The sequence below is a fragment of the Equus quagga genome, chromosome 9 (assembly GCF_021613505.1).
Source record: "Equus quagga isolate Etosha38 chromosome 9, UCLA_HA_Equagga_1.0, whole genome shotgun sequence".
Taxonomy (NCBI): domain Eukaryota; kingdom Metazoa; phylum Chordata; class Mammalia; order Perissodactyla; family Equidae; genus Equus; species Equus quagga.
Genome location: NC_060275.1, coordinates 20,841,295 through 20,860,443, shown reverse-complemented (window position 1 = coordinate 20,860,443; position 19,149 = coordinate 20,841,295). Strand labels below are relative to the sequence as shown.

The following is a 19,149-nucleotide window of genomic DNA, read 5'->3' as shown; positions in this document are numbered from 1 at the left end:
TGGTTGCTAAAAAGACAGTGGATATCACAGGGTAGCTTAATTAGGTCTCACAGTTACTGTTAGAAGGTATAAAGCAGGGGCCGGCCCGGTGGCACAGCGATTAAGTTCACACATTCCGCTTTGGAGGCCTGGGGTTCACCAATTCGGATACCCGGTATGGACATGGCACCACTTGGCAAGCCACGCTGTGGCAGGCATCCCACATATAAAGTATGTGGCAGGCATCGCACACATAAAGTAGAGAAGATGGGCACGGATTTAGCTCAGGGCCAGTCTTCCCCAGCAAAAAGAGGAGGATTGGCAGCAGATGTTAGCTCAGGGCTAATCGTCCTCAAAAAAATGAATAAATAAATAAATAAGTTAAAAAAAAAAAGGTATAAAGTATAGTTGATTTGCAAGTTATAGGAAGTTTCACATGCAAAAAAAAGCAAGTACCCACTATGAATGGTCCCTCTCTAGTCGGCTGAAGTTATAGATTTCAAATCAGGTCTACAGTCAATTTTCCAACTTCACCACTCACCATGTCGGACCATGTCTCTCACCTGGATTTCTGCAGAAACCTCACATCTGGTTTGGCCCACTCATACCGACTACCCTTGAGGGCTATGTTCTGGGCTGCAGCGAGATTCCCAGGCACAAATCTGATCATAGCAACTGCACAGGCTCCCTATCATTCAGTCTTGCATGATCTGGCCCCTACCCCTCTCCCTAGCCTCGGCTCAAACCATGCTCTAGTCTCCTCCCCAACCACCACGCCCTGCTCTCTCTGCATGGAACCTATCTCCCCAGCCCACTTCACTCCCCATACTCCATCGGACCTCAGTCCAGGTGTGCCAGCCTAGGGAAGCCTCGCCTGACTGCTCGGCTTAGTCAGATATCCCTACCACAAACCTGTCTGATGCCATGCACTCCTCCAATGCCAAACATAGGACAGGGACATTCCTTCGCTTGATTCTTGAGTTAATGTCTGTCCCCCTCATTTAGTCAATGCAGGAACATACCTGTCCTGCTCATCATTTTATTTACAGGACCCAGCACAGCATCTGACATGATAAGTGCTCAATAAATAATTATCTAATTTTAAAAGTAAATGAATAATTTTACTGCATAGAAGTTTAAAAATAAATATTAAAAAATTTAAGTGTGGGAATAAAAAAGATAAGCCATGCACACCTAGTGCGCCTGAAGTAAATGTGCACTATCTATAAATCCAAAATTTTAATTTCCACTCAAAAAGGACAAATGGAACATAATTGTCATTGCCTCCCAAAGAGTCTATGGTACTAAACCTGAGAGTACATTCATAACAATACTCTTCCAGGTCCAATTTGCATCACCATTTGAATCCATTCTCCTTTCTTCATATTCACGCAGAAGTAGACATGTGCACAGATTCTAGGATTTCTATGCTTCAGTTGGAAATGCGAAGTCTGCACTTAGTTATATTTGAAAGGTGCCTCCTAAAGAAGTCTAATTCTGTATTTCCACACCACTTATTTTAAAAGTACTTTCTGATTGAATCATTGTAGAACTTTTACCTAACAACAGCAATATTGTGCTCCAATTGCAATGCTGAAGTCGAAATTTTTTTTCTTCTTTATATCACCGTAGTATCTAGCACTATAAATTGTCTTGGCTCTCAAAAAACATTTACTGAGGGGCCGGCCCCGTGGCCGAGGGGTTAAGCTCACGTGCTCTGCTTTGGCGGTCCAGGGTTTCACCAGTTCGAATCCTGGGCGGGGACATGGCACCGCTCATCAAGCCATGCTTAGGTGGCATCCCACATGCCACAACTAGAAGGACCCACAACTAAGAATATACAACTATGTACCAGGGGGCTTTGGGGAGAAAAAGGAAAAATAAAATCTTAAAAAAAAAAAAATTTACTGAATGAATGAACAAATGAGTAAATGAAAGTTAATAATTCTCAATAATTCTATTGTTACTCCAGTGAAATATATTCACCCTGAAAAAAAAATAACATGATGTGCATACATCCCTGTCACTCTTCTGAAGCTTTCAACATTCTTTAAACAATCGGGCTTTAATAATAATGGAACTTTTTAAGTAAAATTAATTAATTAAAGTAATGATGGAATATTTCTCACCTTATCCAATTCTATTAAAATTACTACAGATTCAAGTGTAGACCATCCGCAGAAGTGGGACACCGCAAACATACAGCCCATGCAAAAGAGAAATAGTTCAACATGGGCCGAAAAGATAAATTGAAGGATAATAAGCTAATAAAATCAGGGGAAAATACTATGCGAAAGAAAAGTAACCCCATGCCTAAAACTAACTAGATAAAAAATCACAGTGACCACAAGAGAAGAGAAAAGCATTCAATGGTTTGGGACATCAGTGGACAGTGATGTTCGAGAAGGTACACAACAAAGAACGATTATTTGAACAAGGATTGGAATTGAATATTGCTTGGTCTCTCTTTCCAAAATTACAAAATTAGGTTATGTATGAAATTATATATTCAATCTTGAAATATTACTACCACTTGATGACCAAATTTTTTCTCGCTGAGTTTAAAGCTGTAAGGGTGCAAAATATTTTAAATATGAATCCCTTATTTTTGAAAGTGAAGAAGCTGTTTTGGGAATACATAGGTTCGTAAAGGACATTGTTAAAAATGGGTCTAGAATATTCTGTTTGTCATAAAAATCTTGTTTATACTCTGTGGCAAACACAATCATTCATTAATAAATTCTTCCTAAGGCTATTTCAATCATCACTTGAATTTTTGGCTCCTTGTGGAAACTGGAAGATGTGCTACTTTGAAATACCTGGAGGTCACAGAGAGAAAGACACTTTAATCTGAACTCATCAATACTTGAGGAGAGGATGGTATATATATATATTTTTTCCTATTTGTGATGTAATTATGATAGATTTTAGCCAAAGGTATATCTAGCCACTCCATAATTTTCTTACAAACATTATATAAGTTTTGGCTAAGATAACAATATCTTTGAAAAAGTTTTTTAAATGCATTTCCACATGGGTTATATGGCAATAATAACTACATTTCCCTACTCGCTTTTGAACTAAAAGAAGTGGAACTGGCAATGGTGATGGTAATAATAATAATTGTTATTAAAATGGTGAATTTTTGCAATCTGAAAATATTTTTTAGTATAAAACCCCTCGTGAAGTGTCCTAGAGAGTTTCAAATTATTTTCTCAATTTTCAGATGCAGGCTTTGAGGTTCTAATCATTTTGTCAATACGAACAGCTAGTTAGCAGCAATATTGCAAAAGAATCTAGGTTTCCAGAAATCAGTTAAACAAATAATCTTCTCCAAAGTAGCTATCATTTTGGCTCAAGAAAATTTCCATTGCTGAATGGTATAATAGGAAGCGTTTGGAACTGGGGACATAAAAACCTTGATTTCCATCCTGACACTACACTAAAAACATATGCTTCGGGAAGGAAACTAGATTATAATCTCTAACACTCCCAAGAAAACCCAAAATCAGGAAAGAAAGAAAAAGGACATCCAAGATAGAGATGTTTGCCTGGAAGTCACCGCAGATACCTAGACCAGAGTTGACTCCACCACAGGCTAAGGAGACTTTCTTTCTGGTGCTCTTTAATCTACCCTTTGCAGTAGCCTTCCTTCCTCTGTGCCTGGTACACAGTGATCTTGACATAAAATGCTCAGTCCCAACATCCCCATGTCGAAATCCTATCGCTCCCCTTCCAGGATCAGAGTCGATTTGCTCATTGAAGTCTTCATTATTCATTTCCCCCAGCAAGAAATAAGTTTTTACTTATCTAAACTCCCACAGCATGAATGACACTTGTCTTCTGGACACTGAGTATTAATTATGTACGTGGTTTTCTACTCTTTTCTGTCAGAATACATACCCTCCCAGGGCAGGACCTTTCTTGCACAAAGGGCTCTTCATCCCACAACTGCTAACACAGGGGTTTGAACATAGCATGTGCTAAAAGTACATATTCCATGATCCATCAGTAAGAATTATGACAGGTAGATAAATAACTAGCTAGACAGATACAAACAACACCCAATCTCCACTGCCAACAGAGTAAAACCAAGGGGCAAAATGGAAGCTCTGTTACAAGCTCCAGACAGTGATAACAATAAATACACCTTCCTAAACCATTCCCTATCCATTTTTACTCATCTTAAGTGGATATAAAAGTAATTACTGACCAGGTACACCAATTTGCATGTTTTTCATATCTGCTCTGCAGCATCTTATACAATATGAAAACCAGAGTGTCCAGAGCTATCATTTCAACATCCTCCTGCATAGATCTTTTCCTAATTTAACAGTCCTCTAAATACCTCTTATTTAAGCCTTCACTTGAGAAATTTGAGATTAAAACCCTTCCATTTGGATGCTTTGCAATGCAGCTGAGTAGCCCAAAAAGGAACGTTTAAATTAATGGAAGATTAAAGCAAGAAAGAACATTCTAAGAGGTATTCTGTAACGGGGCTTTGTCACCACCTTCTCTGTTTTATTGGGAAAATAGTCTTTTCCCAGGGGACTGCAAGTTTATATGCCAACCATCAGTCCAGTTTAACTATTCAAAGTTAAAAATGTCAGAGAAAAAGAAAAGTTTGTAATGGAAATGCTGACATGCCATGAAGTAAAGAGGCACAGGCAGGTGCTCCTGTAACCAGGGTCATAACTCAATCAAGCTGTATTTTGACGTCATCTGTTACAGAAAAAAGCCAAATGGTTTATGAACAGCACCAGAACCCCTGAGATTAAATTACAGCCCCGATATTTAATCATAGGTCTTACTTTGTTATTTTTAATAACACAATACATTTTAACAGTGATTCGTCAACTGCCTTAGCCAAATTAGAACACGTGATGACAAGTGAGCCGGATTACAATGTCCATCCCTCACAATCTGGGTTTTTATTATTTTTTCAGAAATGGTAAATTATACAAGTTTTCCTCTTCTTAAGAAACATACAGTTGGTACAAACGGATTGAGTCCAAACCTTAATTAAAAGCAGCATGGGGTCCCTGACCAGCGGGTCAGGACATCTGTATTTGTGTCCTATTAGAGCCAATAACCAACTGTATGATTTAGGCAAAAGACTTTTAACCCTCCCAAACCTTGGCTCTTTACCTAAGAAACAATAGAGCATCTCTAAAGTCTCCCGTAAATCTGAATTTCTCAAAATTCTTTGTTTGAAAAACAAAATTTTGTAGTTTTTTGGGGATGCCCCGAAGATCTAAGTGCAAAATTTTTATAGCTGAAAAGTTGATGAATTTTTAATTCAGTTAAAATCACTCTGATCAAAGAGGCATTCTAGTACATGAGAATCTGTAAGCTAAAATTTTTAGAGGCAACATCATCAGCATCAGCAAATGAAACAGGTTCTTTAAAAAGTAATGTACAAATACTGCTGAACGTGTGAAGGTTTGTTTGCAAAACAAATCAATACAGGCACCTCCGACAATGGAGTGCAGTTAATAAACTACGTATCGTAATTACCACCAATGGCAGTCTAGAAAGTCATTCATTAAATGTTAATTGTCACAAAAAAGTACAAAAGCATCCATTTGAACAATCGCGTGGCTGCACCTTTAAATAAAATACTTTCTTACAGCCCTGAAATTCATCCATATAAACTGATTTTAAACACACCTGGGTATTTGATATGCTGATTAACTGGGCCTTTATTTATTTTTGAAATGAAAGTAAACATGACAACCTTTTTCAACACTTTTGCTATTCCTGTGAGTCTGACATAAAAAATATATATACATATAAATATTACTTATAACAAAGTGTTAACCAATCTTCTCTAAAGATTAAATTGCCACTTTTCTTCCATCTCTCTCATAAGCACTAAGCGACATATGGTCCAAAGGTATCCACCTAAAACTCATGTGCATATCTTATTGCTGAGTCTAAGTGGGCTCACAGATTTAGAAAATGGATAATCCACATGTAAGCTTATAAATTTGGTGGTCGATTTTGAAAATTTTATTCAGAGTAATAAGAAACCAGTAACAAAAATAACCTTTAAAAAAACCCTATGATGTGTTTTACCTTACTTTCTCTAATACTGAGCACTATCTAATTAACTTGAAAGAACACCTGGTCATAAAAAATAGCTCATAAAATACAAAAGATAAGGAATGGGGAGGTTTTTTTGTTTCTGTCTAGCTTCATTTTGATGCTATGTCTGTGCAAGATCTGACTTACTCAACATATAGATATAAATTCTAAAGGTTTGGCCAAGAACATTTTGGTTCAGGACTTGTAAACTGAAGAGCATTTCAAAACACACCATGTTCCTTATTAGGCAACTTAAGATCTGTTATCTTGGCTTATGGGAACAGATCTAAATAGTATCATAATACTAAACGTTGAAAATCACAGGCCTGGGGCCACCAGGACTCAACTCTACGCCTTGGACGAGGTTGCAAACTTCCAATATAAAATGTAGTTTACCATTAGGAGTAAATGTTTGATCTGCAAAGCTTACAAAATTACTTTGTTTATCATAGCAGATGAAAGCAAAAAGGAATAATTTTAAGCTCAAAACAAAACTGTTTACATGACAGTCTTTACTGCTCCATGATTCTAAGCATTTAAGACAGATTCGAGCAATTAACAGCATAAACTTTCATTACATAGTTCTATTATATATGTTTATGTGACTTAGCTGTTCATCTGTTATTTAAGTGATTTCCTCATTACAATAGTAGGGTGAAGATAATTTGCTGATGCTGTCAAAAATGTTAAGCATTTCAGTCTCAACAGATCTTGGATCCCCACGCTTGTTTAATGCATTTTATTTACTTAAGCCAGTGTCAGATAGAGTACTGCTTTTGCCTTCTGAATTTAGAAAACGCAACATTTTAAGCACATGTCTGGTAATAGACATATCAAAACTTCAAAATGGCTTATTTTAGTGATGCAGATAGAATTTAGGATTATTGTTCTTGAATATTAAGTTTCAAAGATCTAACAATGAACTGCAAAACTTCTTTTATAAAGACAGGAAATCTTTATTTTTTAGATATTAACAGAGCATGTGTGGTTATCTCAACTTTTGGTTTGACTAGGTATATAAAAATAATTGAAAACAAAATATTTTCACTGGTACCCATGCAGACTGTCAACTTACAATTGAACAAAAGCACAACTTTGAAAATATCTACCATATTTTCTTTGCAAAAATTAAAAAATAATAATAATATGAGAGAGACGTACTAAGTCACATTGAAACCCTAGATAAATTAGAAAGCTAGCTTATTTGGATACTAAAGCAGGAAAAATAATGGGTGTGGTTCATGTTATTATCTTAAATATGTTTTTAAAAAATGCTTATCTACTCTAAAGATCAGGAACAGTATTCTATTCCAAGCCTCAATAAGACATTTTTATGCCTATATAGTCTTGAAAAAGATAACCTATATCTGACTCTGCGTGTGTGCGCATGCATGTGCATGTGTGTGTGAGAAAAGAACCTGGCTTTAAAACCTAATTCATGACTGACTGCTCAGAGGAAGCTGTTTAACATTTCTAAATCTCGGTTTCCTCATCTATGAATTGAGCATGGTAGTCCTTGCATCTCACCGGGTTCTTGCGAGGATTAAAAAAATACAATAAATATAAAGTGCATAGCACACCACTTGGCATATTAAGAAGCGCTTTAATTTTGTCAGTGGCATGCCCATCCACACTCTATTATTCAATCTAACAACTTGCAAAGAGTCACAGGGGAGATCAGACAAGAGAGAATGACCAGTAATCCAAAATTTAGCTCCAAATCTTAAAAAGCCTTCAAAGGACACAGGCAGAAGCAATTGTAAGCATAAATATCAGCACAGGAATCCTGACACCTCATTATGCAACACCAATTACAGAAAAACAGAGTAGTGAAACCAATGTTATTCCAATAAAGAACAGAGAATTAGCAAATCAAACCTTGTGTTTTAGAATAGCAAATAAAGGCACAGTTTAGAACCTCCTTCACTTGGGCCTCAGTTTTCTTTGACTGTACAATGAAGGCACTGGGCTGTATATTTCTAAGGGGTTTCTAACCCCCAAATTCTATGATTCTAACATAACGGGTTTAACGCCACTTTACTTTTTTTTTAACCTATTAAATTACTCTGCTCTTTGCAAAAGCCATACAACCATTATGAATTGTACTGTAATAGTAAGGCTGTTTTCAAACACACACACAATTAAATAACTGTTCAACAAATACCTTTAAGGGGAGATCAATTTTTTTTCACGCCATAAGCATGAACTCAAACTAGTACAGATGGAAATTGATTCAGGATGCTGACCATTTGAATCTCGTCTGTGATACAAAACTACCCGCTGGATTGATTTTTCTTCTCACTGAATTTACTAAATTGATGCGTCGTTTTGGTGTCATGTGGATATAGGTGAACTAACTTGAATGAACGTCAAGAAATGTTTTTCCTGTTCCAGAAATGACCATGACAGGGATGTGGTGTGTTTTACTGCTGCTCTTAATTGTTCAAACACCCATTCATTTGGCAATCTTTAACAACTGCTGAACACCTTAGTAAAACTAAACAGTTCCAGGGAAAAAAGCTCAACTTTTACACTCAGAGAGGAAGATGTAGTGTCCGTCACAGACTAACTGTAAATACATGTAACAGATGTGACCAGAGCTGTTCTTGAGTACAGATCATTTTAGTGGCCCAACTTTAAAATTACTTTTTAAAAAGACACCAAAGCTAGTATATTTCTCTTTTGCTCACAAAAGACTCAAAGGTAACTCAATAAACTGTATTTTTGTTATAGCAAAAAATTAAGCCCTTATTCATCAATAAGTTATAGACTCTAGGTGTCTTTTTTTTTCTTTTGGTAACTCTGCCATCCTACTTTTTAATGAGAATAACTTTCCAATTGTCCAGGCATGTGGATGCTTTTAGTTTGTTTTAAGATCAATGATATAATGGATATTAAATCTCTTTGCATAAGTTTCCACATAGGTTACAACTATTTCTTAAAAATAATTCCAGAGCCCAAATTCTCCCTGTTAAGGTCATCGAAGCTCTGAACCATCATGGCTGAATTGTTTTAGTGCTCTCTGCTGAACACCTGCAAACATCAAACAAAAACTGCTGGTCCTTTCCTGGGTTGACAAAAGCCTTTCATGTGAAAAATGCTCCCTGGGAATGTCAGGCTGTAGCTCAGGTTACATTCCATTCTCCCTAGCAGCCTCCCCATTTCTTAAGGTGGTAGGAAAAACCATGTTTGTGAAATGAAAGATTAAAGGGAATATGGCCACACTTTATTTTCATTCTCGCATTGCAAATCACGATGGAGCATCCTATATTGATGGAATCAAATGCTATTGGGAACTTTAAGCATGAAATATTACCACGCGTCACTTTGAAAAAATATAGCAGGTTTTTCAAATACAAACAGTTTACTTATAGTTTGGATCTTTTTTCTGGATCCGAGTTTCAAAGCTACCCATGAAAGCGACATTTGAGCCCACTCAGGACAATGGATATTAACCTGAAGTCAATTTAGAAAATTATTTCTCTGCCTAAAGTTTCTTAGTTCATCCTTCCAGTTAAAGGGAAAAATGCAGTTTTCCTCATTTTTCTATTTGTTATTCTTTAAAAGGGATTTATCTTTGTTATCGAGTGGAAATGAAAGCCATTTTCTTCACTAATAGCCCTGTGTTCAAATGTATCTTGAAGAGACGAGAAAAACCAACACTCCAATCTGTACCCTATATATTATGGTCACCATCACACTGCATTGGATAAAAACCCTGCATTTTCAATCCAGCAGCCAGAACAAAATAGCCACTATACTTTTTACCTTTACAAGTAAATGCTTGGGCCTGAAAACTACACCTCTGGTACAGTGTAACTTAAAATTCAATACCTTAAAAATAGTCACAGCATATTTACTAGAAATATAACAGGTCTCACTAAGGATGAAGTCTTAAGAACTGTGTAAGTTTCAACATATGATCATTTAACAAAATGTAATACATACTCATACTTATCCAGCCTGTACTTTCAGCAAACACTTAAACATCACAGCAAGGACTTTATTTAAATGTGAACTCAGAAAATGCACCAGCTACACAGTTGTCTTTTTAAATGTAACACAATTTCATGCTTCTAAATCACCTTACTTTATTAAACCATATCTAAACTGATATACTTAAGTTATTCCAAATGTGTCCGTTTTTACAATGTCCAAAGAAGTATTTTGCACTGACTTTGAAAGCAGTCTATCTCTGTGCCTTTCTGACATAATCCACTTTTAGATTTAAACTGAATACACATTTTCTTAAGCAGAATCGTGAAGAAAATTACTGTCAGAGATAAAGTTACTGTTTCGATATTGTCTAACATGAAAAATTAATTTGCCTAGAAAAGACACTTGTATTCATCTTTACCTCAAGGTTGTGTAGAGAACACAATACAGAAATTTGGAAAATATACTACTAATACAACAAAAAAAATGTTAAGTCCCTAAATGGAAAATATAACAGGGCCAGGACAGTAAAACACAAACATATGGTCAGTAGTACTTTTAATCAAAGTGGACTCCAAAAAATAAAAGATACAATATAACTACAAGAGGCATCTCATATTTTATATAATTCAAGCTATAGAGATAAAACTTTCCTTGGACTTACGGGAACCAGAAGAAAGAGAAGTAACTCATTTGGAAATGAGCAACTTTTAAAAACCATTAATTTTATAAACACATACCAATTATACAAATGACAAAGGTGAACAGATTTCTTTCATTGCTATAGCACCAAATGAAAACTAAGAGATGGGAAATTATATTCAATAGTTAACCTACAATTCCACTGGCATCTCACAGCTAAAAGATGTCAACATTTACCAGTCTGACTTAAGAACAGTACTCTGTCTAATGTACTGTACTGTACCACTGCCAGAACTCCTAAAATTCTGCAGCTGTTTAACAAGCATAAATGGATTTAAGCCTTGAACCTAAAGGATAGCAGGCAACAATGTACGCCTCCTTCTGATATGAAATACACTGGACAAAAATACAAATACATTTTAAATGAATATCATATTTTCAGTATTCACTTTTAATAACAGACCTTCAGAGAGTCCTCTATTAAAACTCCTCCTTAGATGCCAGATAATCATTGCGCACAGAGATTCCTTTGTGAATAGCGCTAACGTCTTTTTTAAGCATCACCTAAAGACCTTTCATTTATAACATGTAAAAGTCCTTCCAAATTTGCAACTTTAAATACAGCAAAAATTCATTGCATAAGTAATTGCTTACAGCAAAGAAACAGCTAACGCACCAAAAAGGATATTTTAAATATAAATGAATTCATATACAGCTCTCAGATTAGCAAGAGGCTATTTACAGCTCTGGTTTACTATGCAGCATTCATCTGCTAAATTAAGTGCTCATTTTTTTAAAAGGGTTAATTATACATAGTACCTAATAATTGATATTATTTACAAGGGATTTTCCCTTTTTTTGAAAGTTAGATTTTTCCCTCAATTTTCAAATAGGGAACATTAATTTATTTCCCCATGTTAACATTGGACTTAGCTTCACGTGTTTGATTACAATTGTATTAGAAAATTGCTTTGAAATTAAATGATTGAATTCTGAGAGTCTCCTTGATTAAAAAAAAGATCTTATTTTAATTTTGCAAAAGATAACATTTTGTGTAAGTCATACCACTGATGGATAATGAAATAACCATATCATTACAGGCTAAAATTTCAATGACTTTTTCAGAAGACTTCAACAGAGCCAAAAATATACAATGAGTGAATAAACAGCTAAGAAACATTTAACTACACACTAAGAAAAGAATTTACATACTTGAGCCAGTAAAATGTCCACTCGCCAAAGAAGTTGGTCCATTTTTCCCACTGCTCACAGGAGGTGAAAACATCTAAAAGAAACAAAGAAATATTACTGTTGAAAAAAAGACATTTGTGCCTTCAGAGTGAGTCAAAGATCTTTCACACTCTTACCAAATAACTTAGAGTTTATGGTAAGGGTTCATTTTAGTAAAATACATCACCATTCCAACTTAAAACTAAAACAGGCACAACATTACCAGTCAGCCCCCTCCCCATGAGCACTCTATCTTTTTCCTCAGGCTCATTAGATTGCCAGTACTAGGCAGTACTACAACATTTTAAACAAACACAGTCCCCATAATGTTATCAAAATTCAGGTTGGAGGGCAGCGGCCTCTCTAGAAAACATTAGTTTTACAAAGGAGAAGAAAAAAGTTGTTTGTTTTATATTGAAAACCTTGGCCATAAACGTGGCAATGTCCATTTCCATCCCGTATAGGATTTGCCTGTCATATGTGAACCCAAATAAAAATAAAAGTGCCACCTGCACTAAATTCTCATTTCGTCTCTAACATGAGAGCAATTTGAAGCAAGACTCTCTCTCTCTCTCTCTCTCTCACTCTCACTCTCACTCTCTCTCTCTCTCACTCCCTCTCTCTCCAGCATTTATTTCGACCCTAATTGGTTTCCCTTTTCTTCGACGTATCTAGTGGATAATGCGCACCTTCCCTGAGTCAGAGCCTGCAAGAAGCAAAGGAACGAATGGAGAAAGTGCAGCAAGCAGAAAGGGGGCTACGAAGCTGCCTAGGGCTACGTTTCCTGGCAAAACTTCCGAAAGCCATGTCTCCAAAAGGTCTACAAGAGCAGCAGCAGCAGCAGCAGCAGCGGCAGCGGCAGCGGCAGCGGCAGCAGTAGCAGCAGCGGCAGCAGCAACATGAAAGAGCCCCACTTAGAAGGCGGTTTGGATTTTATTTGTGTGTTTTGTGGATTCTTTTTATTTTGCTTTGCAAATGCATCTTACACCAAACTCATCTGGCATTAAAAATGAATTAATTCCCCTGACACGTTTGGGAAAGGGAAGCAGAGGGATGGAGAAGGACCAAGTACAGCCGTAAAACTCCACAAGTGTCTAAGTTCTGCTTTGTGCTGATCTCACGACTATGAAATTTACAGAAACAGTCTAAAGGGTTCTAAAGAATGTATGCTCAGGATACACATTAGAGTTTTCAGAATCCCAGGAAAAGATGTTACCTAGGACTACAGGTCCTACTAAACCAAAGCATCATCAGTTTAAAACTTTAATTAAGAGACAACTGGGTCTCCTAATATCTCTTTCCCATTTTCAGAACAAAATAAATAACATGAGTAGTGCACAGTATTAGTACTCAAAATGTTCAGAAAAGGCCAAGTTTTAGGGGTGGTTCACAGTTTTAGGGGTGTCTGTTTTTCCTTTCCATTGGGCTGAGATTCCATTATTTTCGGGGTTCGGTGTGTAGGGAACTCAAGGCAAGTAATTAGACTCAAAAAAAAAAAAGCCTGACTCGTCCATCACACCCAAAAATTGTAGTTAAAAACTTATCAAAAAGACCTTTATGTTTACCAAGGATTCAGCCAATTAAAAATTATTCCTGTCCTTTAGATTACTATTGGTTTCTAGCTGAAGTGTTTGGGTTTTTTGTTTTGTTTTGTTTCACAGCTGTTGTTAGTTTCCACCGTTCTTTCTTACCGCACTGAAATCCAGTAAATCACTCAGCTCTTTGTCCGTCCCTAAGGCAGCCATTCGCTGTTGGTGATGCATTTTAGCAAAATCACACAAACCTAGAAACATGGAAATAACCGCAATCAGAAAATCCAGTCCCAATCCTTAGAGAAAACACAATCGGATTTTTGGAGACTGGGGGGGTTGGGGGTGGGGATGTGGGGGCGGGTGGGATTAAGGTGGAAAGGAGGGAGGGATGGGAGAGTTTTTTTTTTTTAAGATGGAATAGGCAGCAATAGCAAAAGAAAAAAAAAGCGATATTGATATTGTATTTCCAAAGAGACGATCAAAACCGGTAACATCCACTATAAAACCAAATCCCGGAAGGAAAAAAAAAAAGCCGCTCTTCAGCGCATCATTTTATGCAACAGGAGGTAGAGCGAGAAATGAATGGATCACAGAGAAAAGAGAAACTACTCAGAACGATCCGGTCTCAACTTTCCCCCCACCCTCCACCCTACCCCACCCCCCTCACACACACTCACACACTCAAACACACGCACACACACGCACTCACACACACCACTCCCCTCTGCATTTCAAAGTAGCTATAAAGAAATTAAAGATGAGCGTCTCTGGAGTGAAAACACGTCCAAAGGGGGAGGGGTGACAGGGTCGGAGAAAGGCGGGGAGCAGAGTGGAGGGTCGGGTCCTGTAATTGTCCAGCACCCTAATTTGTGAAAGAAAGGGTTGTAAAAATTAAAGTCAGGCCCTTGGCAAAGTCATCGGTCCCTCCAAGTGGCAATGCTGGGGAAGGGGGGTGGGGGGGTAGAGATGAGGGGGAGGGAAGAGGCGCTGGAGGGGAAGGGGTGTCTCTTCTGGGAGCGTCGGGAGCCGGGAGCCCGCGGCACCGCAGGCGCGGAGCCGCGTGCGGGGCCGCCGAGCCCGAGCCCCGCGCCGCCCGGCGCATCAGCCCCGCCGAGCCCCGCCGGCGCCGGTACCTACCGCCCGCGCGCGAGAAGGGGCTCTCCGTGCACCGCCGGCGCCGAGGCGGCGTTCATGTCTAACCACTGCCTCCACCACCACCACCTCCTGCTCCTGCGCCCGCGCCCGCTCCTGCTCCTTCCCCGCCGCCGCCGCCGCCGCCGCCGCCGCCGCCGCCGCCACTACAGATCCGCAGACACACAGCCAAGATCCCTGACTCTTAACACCAACTCTCTTCTCCGGGGAGGGGAGGGGACGAGGGAAGGGGGGAGGGGGAAACACGCCGAGGCGCACGGAATTGCAAGTTCAGCAAAGAAATGGGTGGGGGGGCTCCGGCGGGGAGACGCGGCACACTCCGGTCGGGCTGGCTGGGATGCACCCCCCCACAAGAAAAAAATCTCAAAACCTCCCCCGCCTCGCAAAAAAATACAAACGAAAATTCATCGAGCACCTCATTTTCCCTCAGATCGTCAGTTACAATCTGAAGCCTGAACAGTTCAGTTTTTGCCCGTTTCATCCATCGGAGGCACTTTGAAATTTATTCGAGTTTACATCCCTTCACTTCTTTCTTTCTTTGACTCTCGTTCCCTCTCACTCACACATCCACACACGGCAAAGCAAGTTTATACTAGGCTGCAAATACACGTGATGCAAAAAGACTTTGCCAAGAGGACAATATTTTTCTTTTCCATATATAAACCAAGCCACATTTTGCCGGAGAGATTTTCATTTCGGTAATTTTGCGTCGGGGGCCAAACCTGAATTGCCTACTTTCTTTCCCCTCCCTTTTAAGTCACAGAATAGTATAGCTGTAAACTTCGCCAAAAAAAAAAAAGGCTATTTTTGAGGGTGGATGTTGTTTTGTTTTTACAGTTGAGTTCCTAGGCACGCTAAGTCCGCGTTCGCCAGCTCTATAAGTTTTTAATTCAACCTTTACCATTACAGGCCCTGCATACTCTTAAAACATACTTTTTCACACCACTTTTTCGGATAAAAATTAAGCTTCGTAATTCTATCGTTTTGTAATAACAAGCGTGCTTTATCCAGTATATGCAACAGACACTATTTTAACGTGTGTTAAAATACACATTCTACAAATCGTGTTATTGCTAGATGTGCGAGTACATACACAAAATGCATGCACACACTTTTTCCCATTGGCAATTATTTAATAGGTTGTTCCTTTTGTTTTAATAAAACATTGGGATCGACATTTAAAAAATTAAATTAAATTACAAACAGTTTACTCTGACAGCAAATTGTAACGTTACCTTAAATGGCCACAAATATGCTCACAATATTCCAAGGAAAGTGACTTTAAAAAGAGAGACAAAAATCTTCTGCAAGTACTTAGTATCTCACATGTGTATCCCCCAAAAAAGTATTTTAACTGGTACTCAGTTCTGCTCCAGGGATATCCACAGAATACAAAATTATGCACCTGGCTCTGGTTTTTGCATTTTCCACCATAAAACTGCAACAAAATTCCCTCCCCCAAAAAAGAAATCATTAAAAAAAAAATCCAACAACTTTTTCTTATTGTTTACAAAAAAAATATCAATACAAGATAGTTACAATTTTTCCTCAAACAAATCTTGTTGGTGGGGTTTTTTTTCTTCTCCTCTTAAAGTCTTAAACTTGTTCCAAGTTTAGAGGTGTCTCATCATCATCCTCCTCCTGCTCATCATCATCACCATTGACTCCCCCGTGGAGTCACATTGATAATAATAGGTTTCCCTGAAAGATACATTGTAATCCATTCACATCCGGGCACTGCGGGCTTATAAAGAGAAGGCGCTGCGGCCGTGGCTGCTCCTCCAGACAATGACTGGGGAGGGGCGGGGCGGGAGCGGGCGACCATAGAGTGGTAAACAGAGCGCCTAGAGAGGCGACCAAGATGGCGGCGCTGCGGGCCACGCCTCCTCCGGGACCGGAGGCGGGTGGCGGGGCTTGGGGGTGCGTCGCGCGTGGGGCCGAACTGCCAGGGCTACCGAGGCTGGGGCTGTTTGCGGGCTCCGTGCCCCTGCGCGCTACTTCTTCTTACGGTTCCTTGACCTTCCTTGTTCTTTGACTCGAAAGTGTAGTTTCCAAATAAGTGAAGGAATTAAACTCCCCAGGCTTCCGCAGGGGCGTCAGACCTCCTGGCTCACCCTGAGGGGGACTCGGGAGAGGCCGCGCAGGCCTCGCCCACGGACAGCCCGAGCGCGCTTCTCCCGCAACGTGGAGCCGGTCCTCTGAGCGAGGCCGGGGCGGTGTGGAAAGTTGGAGATTCTGGGCTGGAAGAGGGATGTGGGCCCTCTCCTCCTCCAGCACCCCACCCCATCTTTATCTAGGCCCCTGGGAGAGTGAGACCTTCGTAGGTCCAGGAAGTCTTCACCTGGAGACGACTTCCGTTGATTCCTTAGTAGACTCCCATCAAGTGTGTACCATGAACCGCTACGGACTCAAAGTCTCCTTCTGGACCAAGCAAGGACCTTGCCTGGCCTGTTTTCTGGTCTGTGAAATGCAAATAACAGCGAATTTCATAAGAGTTAAGGGATAAAGATAAAGGTGGAGCCACCACTGAAGAAATCTTCCTTTTCCATCTCTAATCCTTTGCTAAACCAACTGATATCTCTAATCTAGCCCACGGAATTTTAAATGGAAGTTTCTCTATTCCAAAAGGATAGCTTTTAGTCCTCCCACCAGAGAAAAGTGAGTAATAAAATGACAGGTAACACTTAAATAGTGGGTTTACTATGTGCCAAACAGTGTTCTAAGAATTTCTCAAGTGTTGGCTGTTTTATTTCTGAGAATGACTCTGGGGAGTGTGTGTTAGTACTGGGTTTTACATATAGGGAATCAGAAGCAAGGAACGTTGAGTAGCTTGACCCAGAGCAGTTTAATAAGTGGTACAAACTTGCCTAAATTACATACCTTTATTAAGTACTATAGCCCACCTTTGAAGCCAGGCAGTCTGCAATCAGAGTCAACATTAAGCCACATTCCTGTACCATCTGGCAGCGGGAACATCCTAATCTCCATTTTCTGATGCAATTTTGTGGCGGTAACCAAGTTCAGATCAATTTTCAAGATCTTTTGTTTACATGTAAGTTTTTAGAGAACGAGAATTAGGGAATATAGAAGTTGTTTTGTATCTATTCACACATTGTGAAGATTCCTGACTGCTATCCCCATTCCATGTTCTCATCTTAAAATAATATTTTACATTTAGACACTACTTTACGCTGCATTATCACAAGCATTATCTCTGACTCTCAGAGTAAGCCTCTTCAGGCTCTACAGAGATGATGTAATAAAAAGATCACAAGCGTTTGTTTAGGAGAAATATTCCACTGGCTCTACCTCTAATCAGCTCTGTGACCTAAGGCTTGATGTCATGTCTTTTACTGTAAAATGCAGAGGCTAGACTAGATAATCTGGTAAGATTCCTTCCAGCTTCTAAACTTTAAGATTCCCATGTCCACTGAATTTCAAGGAGAATAAATGATCTGTTCGGAAATCATTAATTGGATCAGGTCTGGGGCTTAAATGCACCCAACTGATGGCTAGAGTTTTTGTTTTTTGTTTTTTAAACCACATACTACAGTCAGAAAATCATTCAACTACCCTTCCTATTTTAAAGTAAGGGACAAATGGGGATTGTTTTTGTTTTCTCCCTGAACTATGACAAGAACAGGTATACTGATGAAATTATGCAGATTGGAGGCACCTTAGAAAAGCAGACTCAGTGGAATCCTGTGAAACTTAGATTAAAAGGAAAGTGTAGTAGAGATGTTTTTGGATGCCTGCTCCATCTACATACTACCTTCCTTAAAGCCATAAATCCTGAAATAGAGGTAGAACTTGGTGTGGGTGCCCCATGACTCCTTGCTACCCCAGCCCCGTCAGCCCCAGCTGATTGGACCACAGGAACTAAAAGAGGAAGAGATTGACAGTAGTCTATGTTGAGTGATGGATCTGACATGTTGGAGTCAGCTGGCCAGAGCTGGTGCCAGGAAGCCAAGCCGTGTGAGAGACATGGTTATGGGGAAGCTAGAACCATGAGTAAGCAGAGGAAACTGCTCTTCAGATAAGAGAGAAAGGTCTTAAAATTTCCTAGAGAAGCAGACAATTTAGTTCTAGGAAGAAATGCCTCGAGATACTCTCCCAGTTATTATTCGGACCGCGTGGCCTGCTGCCCAGAAGATAGCTAATTCCTGTAGTGCTCCCCATCCACAGCTGAGCTAACCTGAGTACTTTTCTGATTCTTACAACTAAAGAAATTAACTAAAACTCTTTAGTTTTAGTTTAAAAAGATGCTTTAGATTCCAGCACTTCAAAACAGTCCTTAACATAAAAAAAAAAGTAATGCCCACTCTTCTTGTGAATAAACAATTTGCTCCACTGCCACGTGGTAGAGACTCTATCCAATGAATTGTGCCACGAATAGTCAGGACAGTTTATATGAGGGACGTTCCCTTTTCTACCTACCATATTGTGACCTTGGGCAACTTCCACATCTTGTCAGATGTAAAAAAGTGAACCTGTCTTCAATACTCTACGTGACTGGTTAGAATCAAACGAGATAGTGGAGATGAAAGTGCTCTGAAAATGACAAATTCCTATCAGATTTAAGGCATCATTA

General features: G+C 39.2%; 1 protein-coding gene across 14 annotated transcripts in view; it reads right to left on the bottom strand.

Annotated features, from left to right (window-relative positions):
- TCF4 (transcription factor 4) overlaps positions 1–16,285 on the bottom strand; it is a 347,611-nt gene extending 331,326 nt beyond the window's left edge. For 8 of the 14 annotated variants that reach the window (XM_046671254.1, XM_046671261.1, XM_046671260.1 and 5 more), the window contains exons 1-3: positions 14,544–14,686; positions 13,566–13,657; positions 11,857–11,929 (exon numbers count right to left, since the gene is read on the bottom strand). In XM_046671254.1, coding sequence (XP_046527210.1) covers positions 11,857–11,929; positions 13,566–13,637 — 145 coding nt within the window. In that variant the 5' untranslated portion in view covers positions 13,638–13,657; positions 14,544–14,686. Of the gene's footprint in view, positions 1–11,856; positions 11,930–12,563; positions 12,582–13,565; positions 13,658–14,543; positions 14,687–14,973; positions 15,084–15,793; positions 16,078–16,097 lie in introns of those variants that run through there. The other 6 variants (XM_046671258.1, XM_046671255.1, XM_046671257.1 and 3 more) reach the window with 6 other exon arrangements.
- Between the last annotated feature and the right edge of the window lie 2,864 nt (positions 16,286–19,149).